We start from the raw sequence: 18,113 nt of genomic DNA on the forward strand, positions 1-18,113 counted from the left end.
CCCTGAATATTTGCACAGAAAATCTAGCAATCCTACCAAATGATTCTTCAGAAAATAATTACCACAATTGCCAGGAGCTTGCCTAAGTTCAGTATTTGTCCTTAAGGAAGTGGTGTAGAGAGAAAAGGCTTTTCTGAACTAATTTAAAGGAATGAAGGCTTGTAAATGGCCTTTTAAAATTAAGACTTCCTCAGATTTTTTTTTTTTTAAATTTTATTCTAAAATATTTCACAAATAGCTAAAAGAAATAGAAAGGGGGGGGGGGAAGAATTTAAAAAAAATAGAAAGGAACCACTGCTTCTTCCTTTCCTCTTTTCATAGTGTTACACTCTTACAACCTTCCAATCTGGCTTTTTCTAATTCAGGCCTTAAATTTTGAGTAATCTCTCCCAGGAGTCCTGTGGAAGACTGTGCAGTCATACACACACAAAACAGATTGTGCAACAGGACCTTTTAGTGAGACAGTGTTTTGTGTGTGTACCATGCCCAGCACAACCAGGCCCTAGCGTTGCTTGTCTCCTGGACACGGTGTCAATACGAAGAACAGACTAAGTGTAACTCAACGAGGTGAGGGTGAAGTGATGCTGTCGTATGGGTAGTGGCGGCAACCACAGCAGTAACACCAACGGGTGGGAGGAGAGAGAAGGGGGTTTACCTGCTGTGCCTGCTGCAGCAGCTCCATCCGCTCGTGCAAGATCTGGCTGTCAAACTCCCGGCTCTGCCTCAGGATCTGTCGCCGCACCTTCTCCACGGCAGCTCGCAAGTCCTCCCGCTGGGCCTCGGTCAGAGACTCGCTCGCCCGCCGCCCTGGATCCTGCTGCAGGGCATTGTACAGCGTGGCTTCCAGCTCCTGGATTTTCTAATGCAACCCAAATCACACACAGACAGGCTGCCGTTTGAATCCAGCAAGCACATGACCCACCAACAGCTAGAGGAGAGGGCTAGCAAGCGAAGCAGGAGGCAGGAGGGAAGGATGGACACAGGTAGACAGAAAGCAGCAACTGTGAGCAGTGAGGAGCATTCCACACAGAGTGCACATAGCCTCCTGACACTGATTTACACCCAGGCAACGCTTCTCGTTCTAGAAAATTATTGATTTCTTCTATTTAAGAGAGATTCAGATGATAGATCTGTGCTTAATATGTAACAACCCCCAATTTCTGATGCTGAATATTAGAAAATCAATGTAACAGAGTAAACAAGCAGATTCCCTTCAACTGCAACTGAATAGTTAAGCCATGCTATAAAATAAAAAGCCCCCAGGGAGAACTGTGAGCAACAGAAATCTGTCTCCCCCTCTCTGTCCCTACCCTCCTGCCATCCATTGCTCAAAGTCTGCATCAGTGCCTTAGTCCCAGGTTGCCATAAGCAATGAAGAGAAGAACGCTTGTATATTCTTGAACACACTAATCCCTCACCAGTCTCTTGGTAGTTGCCAGATTCCTAATCAGATTCTCATGCACTGACCAAAACTGCCATACTTTGCAAAGTAAAGAGCACAGGAAAACTTAACATTTATATAGACAGCTGTATTCCCAAGAGTGAAGAAAGAAAGGAAGCATGGCAGTTTTTCCCTTGATTACTGAGGTTAGCATGATCCTTTTAAAAAACAGCACCTGGACTAACAATATTTGGATCAAGAGCATCTGCCAACATCCCTTTAGTCCTCCAAACACTTTTGTGAGGTAGGTAATTCTATCCATATTAGTGATGCATAAACAGCTGCACAGAGAGGTTAAATGGCTTGCCCAAGGTCACAGTGCTAGAAATAGAGCTTGTTTGCTTTTATCTCTGTTATCTACTCTGAGCACTAGACCTTGCTTCTGTTCTGAAAACATTTTCCCCATAAGAAATATTTACAATCTACAATTGTTCAAGCTATTATATTTTGATTGCCTGAAGCTCCTCACTAATGACAAAGTTGGGTGTGCAGTTTTACCAGTTCACAGATAATTCCAAATTGTTGCTTAGTCTGAGAGAAGGCAAGGTTGCAGCCTCCCTTTTGAAAACTAGGAAGGCTAACATTGGGTAGGACCACCCAGGAAAGAATCACTTAGGAAGAAGACGTATTCTTTACAAATACTTAGGGAAACACAATATTGGAAAATTTCTAAAGTAATTTCTGGTGTATTTTACCAGTCATAGTTTTGTGCACACATAAATTATCTTGTCTCATTCCAGATATACTAACAAGATGTTCATAGTTTAGGGAAAAAAAAAAAGGGAATGCAAAAATGTTAGACTTCTAAATACTATTATCCATTTCCTAAGTCTCCATTAAAGTAATACTTGATTTTCTATTTTGGCAAAAAAAAAGAAATCAATTTAAAAAGAACCCTATTTATAATTTAAAGAAAAAAACCAACAATTTTATCAAAATCAGTTTTATCAAATCTGTTCAAACATGAAAATTTAATGACTTTTCTTTTCCTACCATGTAGGCTTGGTCCAGAGCTTGTTTTCTGTAGTCGAGTTCTTCCTCTAAATAACCCTTCTGTTTACTGAACAGGTCCTAAGCAATAATAAAAACAAGCGAGTGTTTGTTCTTTACCCTAATTCATGAAGAATCATAAACACCATCATTTTTAAGTGATCTTTCCACTTGAAAGTAAATTAAAATCTATAGCAAATGCCCACGTTCATCCTAAGGATATTTGGAATATCAAATACACACTATTAGCACTTTCAATATGTGTATCGCATTAACGAGTTGTACGTAGAAAGCCATGACCTCTACAGCAGGGTACAAACCTGCCTTGACCCGAGGGAAGTGCATGTAACAGCCAAAAGGTGAATGGGAATGTGCATGCGTGTGGTCCAGTGGTCATAACTTGCACAGTGCAGACCAAGGGAGGGAAGAGAGAAAACACAAGTGAAGGCACTTTATGGTTTTTCTGAAAATACCCAATGTGAACCCTGAAGGAAAGCATGAGGCAAACCCTCATCTGTGTTGTCTAGTTTGTTCTGGGGAGGAAACCAGAATATGCAGGGCCAGAGCTGGGTTCTGCAGCGGCACTCCCTGACACAGGACGGAAGCAGAAGTGAAAACTCACTTCTCAGCTTGCAAAGGCAGGAAGGCACTTTGAAATGGGTAGGCTGGTGCCCAAAGAGGTTAAGAGGCTAGTTGAAGAAATTTTCAAGACACCTAGGATTTGCAAGGATTTTTTTTTTAAACTTAAAGAACTTTAAAAAACTTTTAAAAATTTGTTTTTGAAACTCAAACTCACCAACTTTCACAGTTATAAACATAAATATATATATATATATATATATACACAAAAAACACAGTCTGGGATTTCTTTGGAACTCGGTATCCAAAAGTATGATGTTGCAAGAAAGCTGTGGACATTTCAATGGTTGTCTGAATTGTCAAGTGAGAACTGACCAGTGTCAGTGCTCTTGAAAAACATGCCTTTAAGGTGTTTTGGATGAGAGTAAGTAAAACACAAAATAGTTACTTGATTTTATTAGCTGTTCTCAAGGCAGCTTTTCCTTCTTAAAAGGACTAGTAGTAGACCAGAAAGCAGAGCAACCCCTTGATTGAATTTAGTATTTTCCATCATTCTTTTTTCTATTCACCATACTCTTGCATTTCCTCAACATAAAGAGTAAACTCCAGATTAAATACATATGGCTCTTTTATTACACAGTTCACAAAAATCAAATGTTGCTGCTGTGGTTAGTCTTAGTGGTTATGAGATCTCCCCAAAGTTACGTATTTAGCCACATTTTACCTTTTAATTCTTTTTTTTTAAAAAAAAAATTTCAAACATATTTTTAAATATATTTTTTACATGTAATTTGACTGATATATGGATTTCTGAAGGTTTTTCTGCCAGGTGTCAGTGTACCACTGGCACAGCATTTACGTAAACATGAACGATGACAATGAATTCTTACTCCAAACACCTGGTTTTAAAATAAATTAATTCTGATTAGGAAATTAATGCTTGTGAGGGGCTCAGAAAATAAAATTACTACAAATGTCCTTCCACTTGTTAAGAACAACTCATAATTAATGACAGCAGCAAGATACAAGACCAATATTAGAGGACTCAGGAATAAGCAGCTATTTGTTCTCCGTATAAGAACTTTTTTTTTTTTTTTTTTAAACTTGGAGTTCTTTTAATTACTTGTGAATTAATATTGAAAGTAGAACCAAAGTTGAAGCCAGGCTTTGAGCTTGGGGCAGAAATTCAGTTACTCACAGATGGGATTTTGTTGCTGTTATAGCTGTTTTAGAGTATGCTACTTCAGCTGCTTGTCAAAAAGGGCAGGGATCTCAAACTGGTCCCGTAGGACACAATTCTCAGCCCCTTGTGAGGATCTCCAGAACTCAAATAAAATATGGCACTAGACACCATGTTTATGCATCCAAATCCCACCTTGACTACTCCGGTGGCATTATTTTGTTGTGTGGATTACAGCAACAGCTACATGGCCATTGCAGAAGATGCAATACCACTATGCACTGTGTAATGCATAGTAAAGGACAGGCTTGGTCCTAAGTGTTGGACACCAGAGAAGCAGACTGACTTGTCCAAGACTGTAAAGGTGGTCAGAGCTACCAACAGACCCCAGAATAGCAATGCAGCTGTCCTGATCATGTTGCTTCTCCAAAATCTATTGTACAAGCTGGCCACAAAAAGCAAGAGGGAAGCAAACAAGAATAGGATCTCCAAGTCTTGACATGGGTTCCAAGGACAACTAAATGACTGCTCTGCCCTTCTGAAAGCATCACACTAGATTATTATTTCTAAACACATTTTGTAGTTGAGTCAATCACTTGCAATGCAGACTCTTAGACTGCTATGCTAAAAAGATAGATGCAGGGCTATCCAGACTAAGACACACACAGACATCACAGATAATAGGTGGGAAGATAATGAATCAAGTTAGAAAGAAACTATTGTTTTCCAGTTCCTTTTATAAAAGAATCTAGTATGAGTGGACACTTTCCCTCTCCAAAACCTTTGCATTTTTCCCTAACAAGAGTTAAAAATAAAGAAATACTGGATGTGGACAGTATCACACCCATGTTACAGTACAATCAGTATAATAGGATATACTCAATAGAGAACAGTCTGAACATTTCTTTTTTTCTTTTTGATTGTGACCCAAATACACACTTCTCCAGTGGCCCTGGGCAAATCGCTTAACCTCCCTGTCTGTTTCCCACTCTGGAAGATGAATGTAACGCTGATTATTATCTGCTTGTAAAAGGTGTGGCAAGGATTAATCAGTGTTTATAAAGCCATTTGAAGATAAGAGGCACAGCATGCATGGTAAACTAATAAAACCAAACACTTATTCCAAAACTCTTCATTCAACATATGGAAAAATAAAGGCAGTGTAGCGCTGAATTCGTTATGCAAGACAGAACTGTTCTTGAGAAAACGTTCTGTCTTGTAGCATGAAGACCTTTGGATGAGAAAGGTCATCTGCAGTAACAGGTCTTTACAACTTGTCCAGAAGCTGAATACCAGAGAGCAAAGGAATACCTTTGACAATTCTACTAACATGACACCAAGATTAAAAAGATGATGCTGTTGCCAGGCAAATTAACACACAGAGAAAGCACAAAGACGATTTCACACTGTTTGGTTAATATGTTCTGTAAAGTTATGCCTTCATGTTCTAAATTGTATATATTTGCTATTTTTGTCCTATATAGATTTGAGTTCCTTCTCACTCTAAAGAATAGAGGCAATAATTTTTCTAGAAACCTCTTGCCTGTTTTACTATGAGGCAATCTCTGTTAAGCAGAGAAAGGCTGCAAATCAGCATGTAATACTCTTGAGATCAGCTTTAGCTAAATAAATTATATTTTTAGTTATTTTTCCTTACCTTTTCATTCTCCAGATCTAACATCTTCTGTGTCAATGCAGCTTCTGTCCCCTCTATCTGTTTTAGCCACTATGCGAACATAGCAGTGTGAAGAGGAAAAAATTTAAAAAATGAAAAGCACACAGCTTTTGAGAACTTTTGAAAACATAGGCAGAATGGAGGACTACAGAAACATACTAAAGGCTAACAAATGGAGGTTCTTTTCCTACAATAAATTATTTTTTTTCCCCTGTAAAGTTCAAGACACTAAACAGACTTGGGTGAAAGAATGCAAAATCAGCCTGATTGTTTCCAGCTTGATATAGCTAATATTTGGTTGCCTGATTTGCAAAACCATCATATTACTTTAGGACACCAGTACTGCATTTTTCCAGATGGCATTTTAAACAAAAGACAAGGTGGCAAACTCAATCCTTTATTTTGCACAGCTTTATGCACCCTCCATGGGACAAGGCTCACTCTTAAAAAACTGATAATTAGAGGAAACAATAAAACGGACAGAGAGATGGAAGTTCATGCAGTTGCTACCAAAAATCTTTTACCATTCTGGTGATAAACAAAACAATCAGAATGAAGAATAATGGCCATTGCATTCCAAAGGTTACATATTGTAATATCTAAATGCATGTTCTTGCTTAGTTGTTAACCATCATCAGGATTATGTTAATACTCAGCTTTTAAATTTATTGGCAAGCACTACATATGAACTTTTTCAATTTAAAGTTTTGGTGAAACCATTTGAGCTCAAAGGAAGACTCAAAGGAAGTAAACGTTTTTCTAAAGATTTAGACAGGAAATCTGTAAATGTAAGTTTACAAATAAGCAAAATGTGAATTCATTAATGGACCTTTAACTATTTAAGAGAATGGTGGATAAAAAAAAGGAAACTTGTTTCATCTACATTGTAGGTTTAGTCTTGTACAGAGCTGCAAAAAGTGAACATGAACACCATATTCTCCAGTGATTCTATTTTCTTCATCTTTTTTTTCTTCATTTTGAAGGTGACAGAATGAAGATATTCCTATGGAAAACCCCATTGCTGATAAAGGGTTCAGTGAGACAGTGAGCATTCTGAGCCCTTGAAATCAACAGAAATGGGAAGTCCTCAGCATCTCTCATGGCTACCCTCATTATTTGCAAAAATTAGACATCTTTTTTTTTTTTAAGGTATGAATGACATGCAAAACTAAATGTTGATTTTGATCTTCCTACACCTGTAACCCTTTCTGGAACCAAGGGGCATAGAAGTGACAGACGTATTTAGGAGCTGTAATCAGTTGTAGCATTCAAAATAAGCTTCCGGAACTGTGCTCATAGAACCCTGAAATTTTCCTTGTCTGGCAGCTTCATTTCCAAAAGATCACTTCTAGTGGCTGAGTATAATGGATTAGGTCTAAATAAACACTGAGTGAGATTAATTAGCACATGTGAATATAACTAGCACAACATCTATGTCTGTAGTACCATTTCTCTACCAAAAGATCTCTTTTTGACATGATTATATGTGATAGTTTCTTAGAATTAAGGAACTATAGGAATGCACATGGGAAGCTGCCTGGTCCTTATTTAGAAGGACATCTGAGATGGTTACTTTACACTGGAGAAGGCAGTGGCATTGCTTTAAATTTCCTTTAATCAAAATTCAGTATATGCACCCAACAGAACTTAAGTTAAAACAATCATCTTATTTATCAGATCTTGACTGATTTTGTCTGGGCTGTAAAACACGGTATTATGAAATGTGGTACCATGTCTGTTTTGCTAAGGACAGCATAAGACTATTTTCTGTTATTCTTTGTCTTAGTAAACTTTGGACATGGATAGTGCCTTCTGTCATTGAGAAAATCAGAGCTACTTGATTAGCCTATACTTCAAATATGAACCACGAAAAAAAGGAAAATGTTTAATACTTTTCAGACTACCCTCTTGATGCAATTTGTTATTGGCTTGTGCTTATTACTGTGAGGCACATCACTAGAATGATATAAAACAGATACAGTCTACAGATAGCATTAACGATTTTAATCTCATTCTTTAAATGCAGTCTATTTACCTATACAAGATAAAACTAAAATTTCCATTTTTCTGATGGAGTGTTCAATTTCTGTAATAACCAGATTATCTGACAAGACTACAAAAAAAATACATTAAGGCAAACTTCTGTCAAAAAAAAAAAAAAAGTGAAATGAAATTATAGACCAGCTTTAGCATAAATAAATAAGGTCTCTGTTGGAAGTTTATGCTTCTATTAATTATTTAAAAAAAAAAAAAAAAAAAAATTAGTTGTCAAAGCTTCCAAGCCCTTATTGCTGTGATCAGTTGCTAACGGAAATATTTTAAAAATTACAAAGTGTGAGTTCTATTCTGCACCACTCTGTCAGAAGTGAAACAAGTTCACTAATTCCAGTGGCAATTTTTGCACACGCACTAATTTACCTGAGCAATAATAACCCAATTCAGTCCCTAAAGTCTGGCCAATTTTGCTCTCTACCTCAGTCTTGTGTATAGGGGTTCTTCTGCCTTACTTATTGGATGTAAAGAGCTGTGGTTATAAAGAGCTATGGTCATTACTTCCTCTTTTTAATGCTGCAGCACTATGAAAAGGATAGGTATTCTAACACTTTTCCTCCTTTTTATGTTGCTTATAGCAATTAACAACTGAAATCAATGATAATTAAATTACCTAATTTAGATTATCTACTTTATGAAATTTAGATAATTAACAAAATTATGCCAATTAAAGCAATTATTAGAAAATAGTTAAAGTTAAAATCTATAGTTCTGATTCTGAATTTCAAAAAAATGCATGTAGGGAAGATATGATAGAAACTTATGAAAAGGATGGACAAAGATTCTTCAGAGAAAAAGGTGAGTCTTCCTTAGTTCTAAATGTCATGTTTCTTCATATACAAATTAATTCTCTCTGTAACTGGAGAAGTAAAGAACTGGTCATGCAGAACTGAGTGACCTGAGTGACTACCTATCTTGTACAAACTACTTTTCACTGTCTATGGCCACTAACTTACAGAGGAAAGGACAATGAGACACTTGGAGCTTTTTCAGTCATACACAGAAATGAGCCCAAAGTGGACCACGGTGGCATAACTTCCAGAGGACTTTGCAGCACACTGTTCCCAGGGAGTTGAGGACACAGGGACTTCTGAGAATGAAGTCTTTCTTGTTAAGTGGCTTTTTAGTACTTTATTCTAAGGGAACATCCCCAAAACATGGTATTATTTCTAAAATGGGTTTATTTTGTAAGTTGGATTTTACCTCAAGACATCACAATGCCAACAGTCATGTACAAGTGGACTCATGCTCCAGTCCAGATGATCTGAACAGAAAAGCCATGCTTCCCTAACAATGTTATGTGATATCATAGAAGACATGGTCAGTCAGAGAAAAATCTTTACTGATTTCTACCTTTTCACAGAGGGAAAGAACAGTCCCAGCTTGGATTATTGCAACCTGTTCTTCATTTCTCAAATTCTAAAATACAAAAAGATGCATTTTAAATTGGATTGGAAATTCATCCTTTAACACAACCCATTTTAACAGTGCTGTAAAGAATAAATCAGCTATAATATTTAGCATTTTATAAACGTGTCCAGAAGGGATGTCATGATTCAAAGTATTAAAAACTCAACCAAGTGTAGCTAGTCTGCACTCTACTTCAGCACATCACTTCCACAACACTTCTGCAATACCTCATTATTCAAGGAAACCAAGTGGTTTTGGAAGAAACCATTTGTTTTCCTTGAATAATGAGGTATCCAATTGGTTCTTCACCACTTGGTTTCTGACGAAGATCAACGTTTTTTTCTCACCAGTAAAATGCCTGTTCAGTGGACTATAGTTCTGCAGCAAGTGAATTTCCCCCTCCTGCACTTCAGAGCTAGACTTCCGAGTTAATGAAAACAATGCAAAGAAAGCACAAGTACTATAGAACCAAGTATCAACCTCCAGAGAACTTCCAAAAATAAACAATCTAGAGCTAGTGTTATGAAGACTTGAAACTGCTAAAGCTGCCTTTAAAGTGGACCCACTACATGGATGTTTATAGCAGGTGCTACTATTACTACTCAAGAGAAGAAATTCAGGAGTAACTTGGTCTGGCTTTAACTTCCTTATTTTTCCCCCCTAGGCTATTTTATGTCTTTTCCCCCTGCCTACTACTGTGCCTTTTTTTCCCCGTGTCATTTAGCCAAGATCAAATCCTAAACTGAGAACATACACTTCTCACTAGCATCAGTTTAACTGAAAAGTTTTCTTTTAAGCTTGTAAAGGTAGTACCTACCCATTCATACTGTTCATACAAATACAGGCACATAAAAATCACTCTGTGTGTTTTCTTGAATGTTATTTTTTGCCATGGGAAAAAAAGAATTATTTAAAATAACCATAAAACTAGAGGTATATTTGAAATTAAAAATTTGTTACCCCATTATCTCCAAGAATATCTAGCTTCTTCATAAGTTCAGATATATTCACATCCTGAAAAAGATGTTCAACACATTTTTTTACATGGTAGGTGAGAAATAGTTTTTATATGCTACATTTTACATATCCTTTGTTCACGTCTGCATGCAAAAAGACTTAAAATGTAAGTAACATTAGGTTTGGATCACAATTGCAATAGTGTTATTAATACTTTGAGACAAATCCGAATGTCAGTCTTGATTATAGCAAGCAACCTGGATGCCTGTCTGTGAAGGTAGAAAGTTCCTGTACCATTCACATCTGCTCACTTGTGTAGATGAAAGATCAAAATTGATGAACAGGCTTAAAAGCCTGTTCTTTTTCCATTCGTTTGGAGTGGAGTATCAAACACATCAAGGTATAGGAGTTAAAACAACAGATAGCATGAACAAAATAATTGTGAAAAGATTTGTTGGGTGGTTTGTTTTTTATTTTCTTTGTTGAACAAGAGTGGAGTTTCAACTTAGCATTACAGTGGAAGAAGGGAGCATGCACAGTGGCTGAACACACTCCTCAAAATACTCTCAGCTCATGACCTTTGTGAGTAAAAAATCAGCCACGTTTCTCTGTCAGTTAGCAGCTAGACTGACAACAAGCAGTGAACAACCCATTCTTATTAAAGCACAATCATTGAAATCAAGAACAACACTCCTCTGATGCAAAAAAAAAAGGGAGGAATAAATTCACAGTGTCTGTATTTTACACTGTTCAAGGCACCATTCCTAGGCCCCAGAACTCAAATTTCTGCTTTGATTAGAAAGGCTCAAGGAACCATTTAACCAGCACCAATCACATTCTCCTGAACTATGCCAACTATGGTCCACAAGTTAACGTGGAGCAGGGATCATTTTCATCAACAGCTTCAATGAAGCCATGCTACTCAAAAGTAGGAATGCGTGAGAGCATGGGCAAAGACCAGTTCATGTTCGTCCAAAATGCTTAATACTCACGGATAAAAGCAAGACAGCTTTGTTAAGTGCTGATGTCTTCAAGTACTACTCATATTCAGCACTTCTTAAAAGAGACCAACATTTCACTGGGCCGTGTCTTGGCTCACTAGTTTCACTACTTACAGTACATAACGTGCCTGTTTGCATCTATGTATTGTGCTACTGCCTTGTGTGGGTAGTCAGGATAATCAGTCTTTAAGATTTTTAAAATCTAAATTAGCTATAGTTACACCAGAATGCATTTGGTCATGATTCTGTACCTAAGAGACCCCAGTGAGGAAGGCAAGAAAGAAAATTAAAAGAAATTAAAAGATTTCCTGAAGACCATATACACATGGGAGAGAATCTACAAACTAACCCATCCTGGCTCCTAAAAAGGAATAGTGTGTTGTGTTTAAGTCAGTCTATCCTGAGAGGTTCCCTCCCTCTCTCCCCAAACAATTCAGCAGTGTCTCCAAAATCAGGTATTAAACAGTGCACATCAATAATTGTAGAATAGTGTGGAATCACACACAGAGATATTCCACTTTAATTACTCATAGAAAAGTTACCCTGGCCTGTTGTGCTACACTACTAAGAAAGCAAGTCTGAATTCAGTCTTAAGGGAACCAACATGCTAATAATTTCTGCAGCTAGTTTGTTCAAGGGAGAACAGAAGTGAAAAGAGTAATTCTTGCTTCCTCATAGCATAAGCTACCCAGCTGAGATCCTGATGTCCATCCTGTGCTTGATCTTAAATGGTAAGAGTCTCACCTATTTGAATGAGTTTTTGATTGGGTACCTCATGCTTCATGGCCCTGCCATATGCAAATAACTTAAGCATATTAATTAAACAAACAAAATGCATAAGTGCTCCACTAAACTGGGTGTAAAATAATAGGTGAACTATTTCTATCCCTAGTTGAAAAGATTTAATATCAAAGACAAAGTACTGTAGCAAATCAACATCCACATTCCTCTCCACAGCGTCTTCACAACAATACCCTAGACTAAATGTATATTGTCTTGATTGACCAGCCTTTATTTTCATTGATGAACTCCTGACAGTCGACCAGATCATATTCTTATCAAACCCTTTCACCAGTTAAAAATATCTTTTCTTTTTTCAGATTTTCTTCTTTACAGCAAGATGGCAAACCATGTTTCGGTATTGCGTTGGTCATTCCAAAAGAGTTCCTGGCCATCCAAATGTTACTAAAGCTCTACATATACCTTTATTCCTTCCTGTTGACAGAACAGTTGAAGTGCACTTCCATTGTTTTCAGGGAAGGTGGTTATATGAAGATTAAATGCTGGCGACCTTCGTTCTCTCTCCTAAGGAAAAATTTTGTTTAAAAACAACATGTATGATTATCTGTAAACATTAATTTCCCACCTTTATAAAACATATTTGTACATTGAAAAAGCTGATTCCAATCCAGATTTCAAATACATGGTTTTTTTCCTCTTACTTTTACCATATTTGAAGGATTTTGGCTTTAGCTAAGCAAAAAAATGACATTAGCTTCCAACTGATTCCAGTCAGACAGATTTTCTGTAAAGTTAACCAACACTCCTCAGATGCAGGAGTTCTGTACACTCGCCAAGTAACTGACTGAAGCCTCAAAACACTGCAGCTTTTTATGCTGGTTATAACCTTATTTTACTATTCCTTTCTTTCATGGAACAAATAATGGTTTAAGAAAGAAAAAACCGCAGGAAAAAAAAAATTAAACTCCATCATGAAATAGTATTATCACTGAAGGTTTTCTCAATAAAATTAAAACTATGTAACTGCTCCCTGTTTATTCTACAGTTAACTTTTCTGTTAGAGCATGTAAAATTCCCAACCCTACTTACTGCACAACCCAGGATGTTGGAATGTATTGAAAGGCAACACTACTCTACACTTACATTCTTTGTGTCAAAACTAAAAAGTACAAATTCTCAAGAATGCAGAAATATAGCAAAACAATAAATAAGTGATTTTACTTAAATTTTTATGTGCTTGTGAAAATGACTGGATTGAAGGCTGTGGACAACAAAGGCACTGGGTCTTACTTTGAATTCTCTATAGTTACAGGAACACGAGTGAGGAAAATCAGATTTCCTCTCTGTATTACAAGAAGTGGCACTGGCAACAAGAGCTTCAGGTTCTGACAGTATGATGAAAGAGAGCTATTGCAAATATTTAAGTTCCTATGACCATGCGTACATTGCCCCATTTTCTAACTCACAAAATTAGATGCTTTAATTTTTATAGCAAGTGAGCTGCATCCATTCACTTAAGGAAGTTACAAAGCATGGCAACTCTTATTCAGTAACTGGCTTAAACCTAGTCTGAAACTGCAATGTAGAGGAAAAACTAACTACTCTATATATTTTAACCCCTCATAGGGTTTGGACAATTCTTGTCCAAATTCATTTACCATTTTAGATTTCTTAAAAAAAAACAACTCATCAATTACTAATGCATTAAACTCACCTGCCATCATGAAGTGATAAACAAATGGTTTCTACTCTAGCCTGATCTTCATCCAAATTAATTTAATTGCTTTCAAAAAACACTGTCCTGATTACCAGAAGCATTAATTATTTTCCTAAAGCATTCACACTGTCAGTCAAATTTGTGTCTATCTCCTTGCCTATTAAGGGAAAAAAAAATCTTGTCTTGCAATTACACAAAAATATTTCCATTGTTATTTCCATGTGATTCTCCCATGTGAAAAATACATTCGTAAAGTATGTATTGAAGCACTTTTTTTCTTTTCCTAAGACAATATTTCAGTGTTCAAAGAAGACATTTACACTTCAGAAGGCAGTTTCTATTGCAACTAGTTTCTAGAGTTCAGTATTTTACTTTAGACTTGCTCAATAAAATATGGGTACGTTTTAGAAAGCATATTTGTTTTCCTGAACATCTACTGAAATTCTAAAGTAATAATTTTTAATATAACAGGCTATGACATCAAAATATATGATTGATAAAGGATTTTAAAAAGATTAAGACATGTCAAAGACAAAAAGCAGATGTCCACATAACAGGAAGACACGACATTTTCATCTTTATAGAAGTTACACATGCCAAGACTTTTGGTGAAACGTGCTGGGTGATGAAAATTATGGAAGAGTGACAATGGCACATATCTTGGAGAGTTTATTCTAGATGGTGTTAATGTTGATGATATTTAAAACTGAACAATGTGTTATCAGGCAACAGAACTGTGTGACAACTGTGCATCACACACAACTAGTTCGGTGTTACTAAATACAACATGGGCTTCATTTACAAGGTGATGAGAACCATTGCTTTGTACTGTAATCACAGGGTACATGTTCAGATTGTTATTAACAAATATTTTCACCAGTATTTCATTTATGCAAAGCATAGAATTTATTTGCTATGGGCAACATACTGTACTTTCATGTACAGAAGCTGTATTTGCACTTCATCACTTTAACTTTGACATTCTTAGAGAGTATTCTTTCCTGTTTTCAATGGCTGAGTCCAATTATTTCTAGTCCATGACCATTTTATACCATCCAAAAACGGATTTCAGGTAAGAGAAATTCTTTCAAAGCTGTTATCCAAATATGTTCTTTTAAGATAATTTTACTTCATATTGATGTTGTCAATCTTAAATCAACCTAATTAAAAGCAATTATACATTGATGTGATGGATGTGTCAGATCTTTAGTCAGATCACTGCATGCAAGATGTGAGAAGGTGTGTTAATTTAAACAATGCCAGCCAAGGCTGTAGTATACATACCAAGTGATTTTACATGCAAGAAAGGAGCAGTTATGGAAATGAAACAAATAAAAAAGGCAAAATATTGCAAAACAAAATATTTTATTAGATGAAAACCAAACTATATGCAATATATATTAGCTATATTACATCTTTATAAACATTAGTGAGGACTCTCTCCAAAACATATTAAGGCAGTGGCATCAATTTCATTATCCCAAGATACAACTCTTAAAAAACAGATACCTAAGTGATTTCCCTTAAACATGCACCAGACATCAGTAATCTTTACAGGAATTTCAGCTTGGGTTCAAACATAATTTCTGCTCCATTTGAGAGTTTGCAACAGAGAGAATCTCTTACTTCAAGCTCTAGCACTCTGAATTCTAACAGCTCATTCTGGTCTTTTGCATCTTGCATCTCATTCTTCAACTGATGCTCTTCTTGTTCCATTCTGTAAATCTGTGAGACAAACACAGCATCATAACACCCCGTAAGCAATTCAAATTATACTGCACAGAGTTACAGGCCAGGTGTTCAGACAACATTGTTAATTATTTCAATTTCTCATTAGATGAGAACTGCCAGAAGAAAATGATCACTGTTTTCTTAGAATAGCAATCTGGAAGTAGTATGAAAAGTGATATGAATATTATATCTAAATAAGTGAAGCAATAAAACTTTTAAAATCAAGTGAATGAAACTGGTTTAGCTCGATATTTGGGTAGACTGTTCTCATTGTCTTTGCATACCTAAACACTTACTCTTTATAGTGTATGAAAGACAATAATGAAAGGGGATTAATGCCTACTTTTTAATATTCCAGATTTCTACTTCAAAGAGCTAATAACAACAAAACAGAAATAGAAAATTTACTATTTATTATAACCAACTAGTAGCTTTGGTCTACTATCTAGCTTAACTGAATGATCTTTTCATTTGTATGACTCTAAAGAGAAGTGTAACATCTGTCACGATGTACTATAACTTTTATAATACCCACTTATGTGTATGAGTAAATTAAGTTCAGCTGTGCCTACTTTTAGTCATTAATTTTTATTTGGTTATCTTATTCCTACTGTATTAATGTTGAGCTGCTGATTAACAGTAATAATTATTTGACTTCCTAAGTACTAGATAACTTTTCCACCAGTATCACTGAAGAACAATGAAGATACTCAGCTCTAAGGATCTCAGACAGTAAATGATACAATAGTCTTAACTCAGTCAGTATTAATATGTGGGAAAACTGTAAAAACTGGGAGGCTGAAGGGAGCAGGCAGATTTTTTGTTGATTAGGACAATAAAAATCTTTTTGTAACAGTTAGATGGTATTTTGCTGGACACTAGAAACATCAGCCAAGTTCGCCTCTGCTGTTGGCAATACAACATGTAATTCCACAATAAAGAGCAGCTTCCACTGCCAGAGAGTACAAAAGCATATTAGGACTTTAATCAGAGACTTTTATCTGAATTTCTGTTTCTAGAGAGAAATAAAGTAATCAATTTTCACATTGCTGTTCCAGCAGTTAGTACATCATTTCATTTTACCATTCTTCTATGATAAAGGGCAGCAATTGTGAAAACATTCCCAGATTTCAAACACGTACCTTCTCTAGTAACTCCTGGTTTGTTCTGATTAACAACTGCTTTTCTTCTACCCATTTTGAATCCTATGAGAAAGAAAAGCATTAAGAAGATTTTGATTATAGGTATGTTGTTAAGTAAGACAAATGAACGACCACAATAATTAGATTTCAGACATCATTGTACATTCAAGTATAAAAACCGGTCATATATAAAAAAATAAAGCTATCTTAAATATTTCAAGGATAAATAGCATTTCAAACTACAGAGAAAATAAAAATTCCTCTATTTTCCGAAGCTGACTTTCTTGTGTCTTAATAGGTACCAGCTAAGCATATACTTTAAAATCTTTATGTATAGCAATTGTGGGTCAACGCAGTGATATGATACTTTCTGTCATGTTAAAAACTTTTACTTACTCAGCTTAACTCAAAATTATTTCTTTCCATTGTAAAGGAAAATCGTCCCATTTTGAGTGGTGTAGTGCAAACCCCAATCAAGAAAAGGAAGAAAAACATTTAATTACCCCAAATGACTGAAATTAAGGTTCAGTGGTATGCAGTTAATTGCTCTCTGCTACAAGTGTGCCAATCAGGCTAAAACACAGTGTTTACGAAAAAGAATTCAAGGCTATGTAGGAAGGAAAGTGATATAAGATATTTTGTACTCCATTTGAAAACTCTATTTCTATTTGATCACATTTTCCAAAGCTGATCTTTTCAGGTTTTTTCCATGGTTTCAAAAGCCCTCATCAAAAATCCCTTTAAAGACCCAAGCTACAAAAATGCACTGCCAGCCACAGCTGGACATTCAGATTTAATGGATTATTAACAGCCAACTTTGCTTTATTCTCCTTGTAGAGAAAAGCATTTACATAACCTAGCTCATATTGCTCTAAGATGCTTAATAAAACAATATCCAACACCTAATTTGCTATACTAACTCTAGATCAAATTATTTTCTAGGTAAAAAGGACAAAGTATTCAAAACCTTTATGTCTTTACTAAAGTATTAAGGCTGGTACTTTCTTTGTCAGAAAGGTATCTTGACATTGATGGTGCACAAGAAATTAATGAAAGCTGGATATTCCAGCCCATTAACCATCCTTAAATGTCAAACAAAAAATCTAAAACATTAAAATATTATTATATAATATTTCCTTCAATTAACATGCAAAAAAAAGTTTATTTTTTTCTACCTACTGTCTGCTGCATTTTCAGATTCTAGTGTTCTTTCTCCTTTTCCCACTTAAAAGAATGCACAAGTGTGTTTTAACTTTCATGCAGTAAACTCAGTTGTAATGCTGTGTCATACTAAGAATAATATACCGAGTACTGAAAAGACATAACATTTGTCAAGAATTCTTGAAACAAATGAAAGAAATGTTGAAAATAAAATCCAATGTCTATTCTAACATTTAACTAGTATTTTACTAAGTCCAAGCAATGAACAAAGAATTGTGCACACAGATGTAGGGCAGATATCCCAGTGCATGCAGATGGGAAAAGGCAGGTTCAGCA

The 18,113-nt window shown here is 35.8% G+C and overlaps 1 protein-coding gene across 1 annotated transcript in view; it reads right to left on the reverse strand.

The window, feature by feature from the left end:
- Window positions 1–655: 655 nt before the first annotated feature.
- The window catches only part of JAKMIP1 (janus kinase and microtubule interacting protein 1), a gene marked incomplete at both ends in the record, with an annotated part of 49,319 nt that continues 31,861 nt past the window's right edge, over window positions 656–18,113 (reverse strand). The window contains 8 exons of the mRNA XM_008935757.1: window positions 656–859; window positions 2,435–2,512; window positions 5,848–5,916; window positions 9,271–9,336; window positions 10,288–10,341; window positions 12,489–12,590; window positions 15,370–15,468; window positions 16,617–16,679. Coding sequence (XP_008934005.1) covers window positions 656–859; window positions 2,435–2,512; window positions 5,848–5,916; window positions 9,271–9,336; window positions 10,288–10,341; window positions 12,489–12,590; window positions 15,370–15,468; window positions 16,617–16,679 — 735 coding nt within the window. The remainder of the gene's footprint in view (window positions 860–2,434; window positions 2,513–5,847; window positions 5,917–9,270; window positions 9,337–10,287; window positions 10,342–12,488; window positions 12,591–15,369; window positions 15,469–16,616; window positions 16,680–18,113) is intronic.

Source organism: Merops nubicus, unplaced genomic scaffold (genome assembly GCF_000691845.1).
Source record: "Merops nubicus isolate BGI_N331 unplaced genomic scaffold, ASM69184v1 scaffold14402, whole genome shotgun sequence".
Lineage (NCBI taxonomy): Eukaryota > Metazoa > Chordata > Aves > Coraciiformes > Meropidae > Merops > Merops nubicus.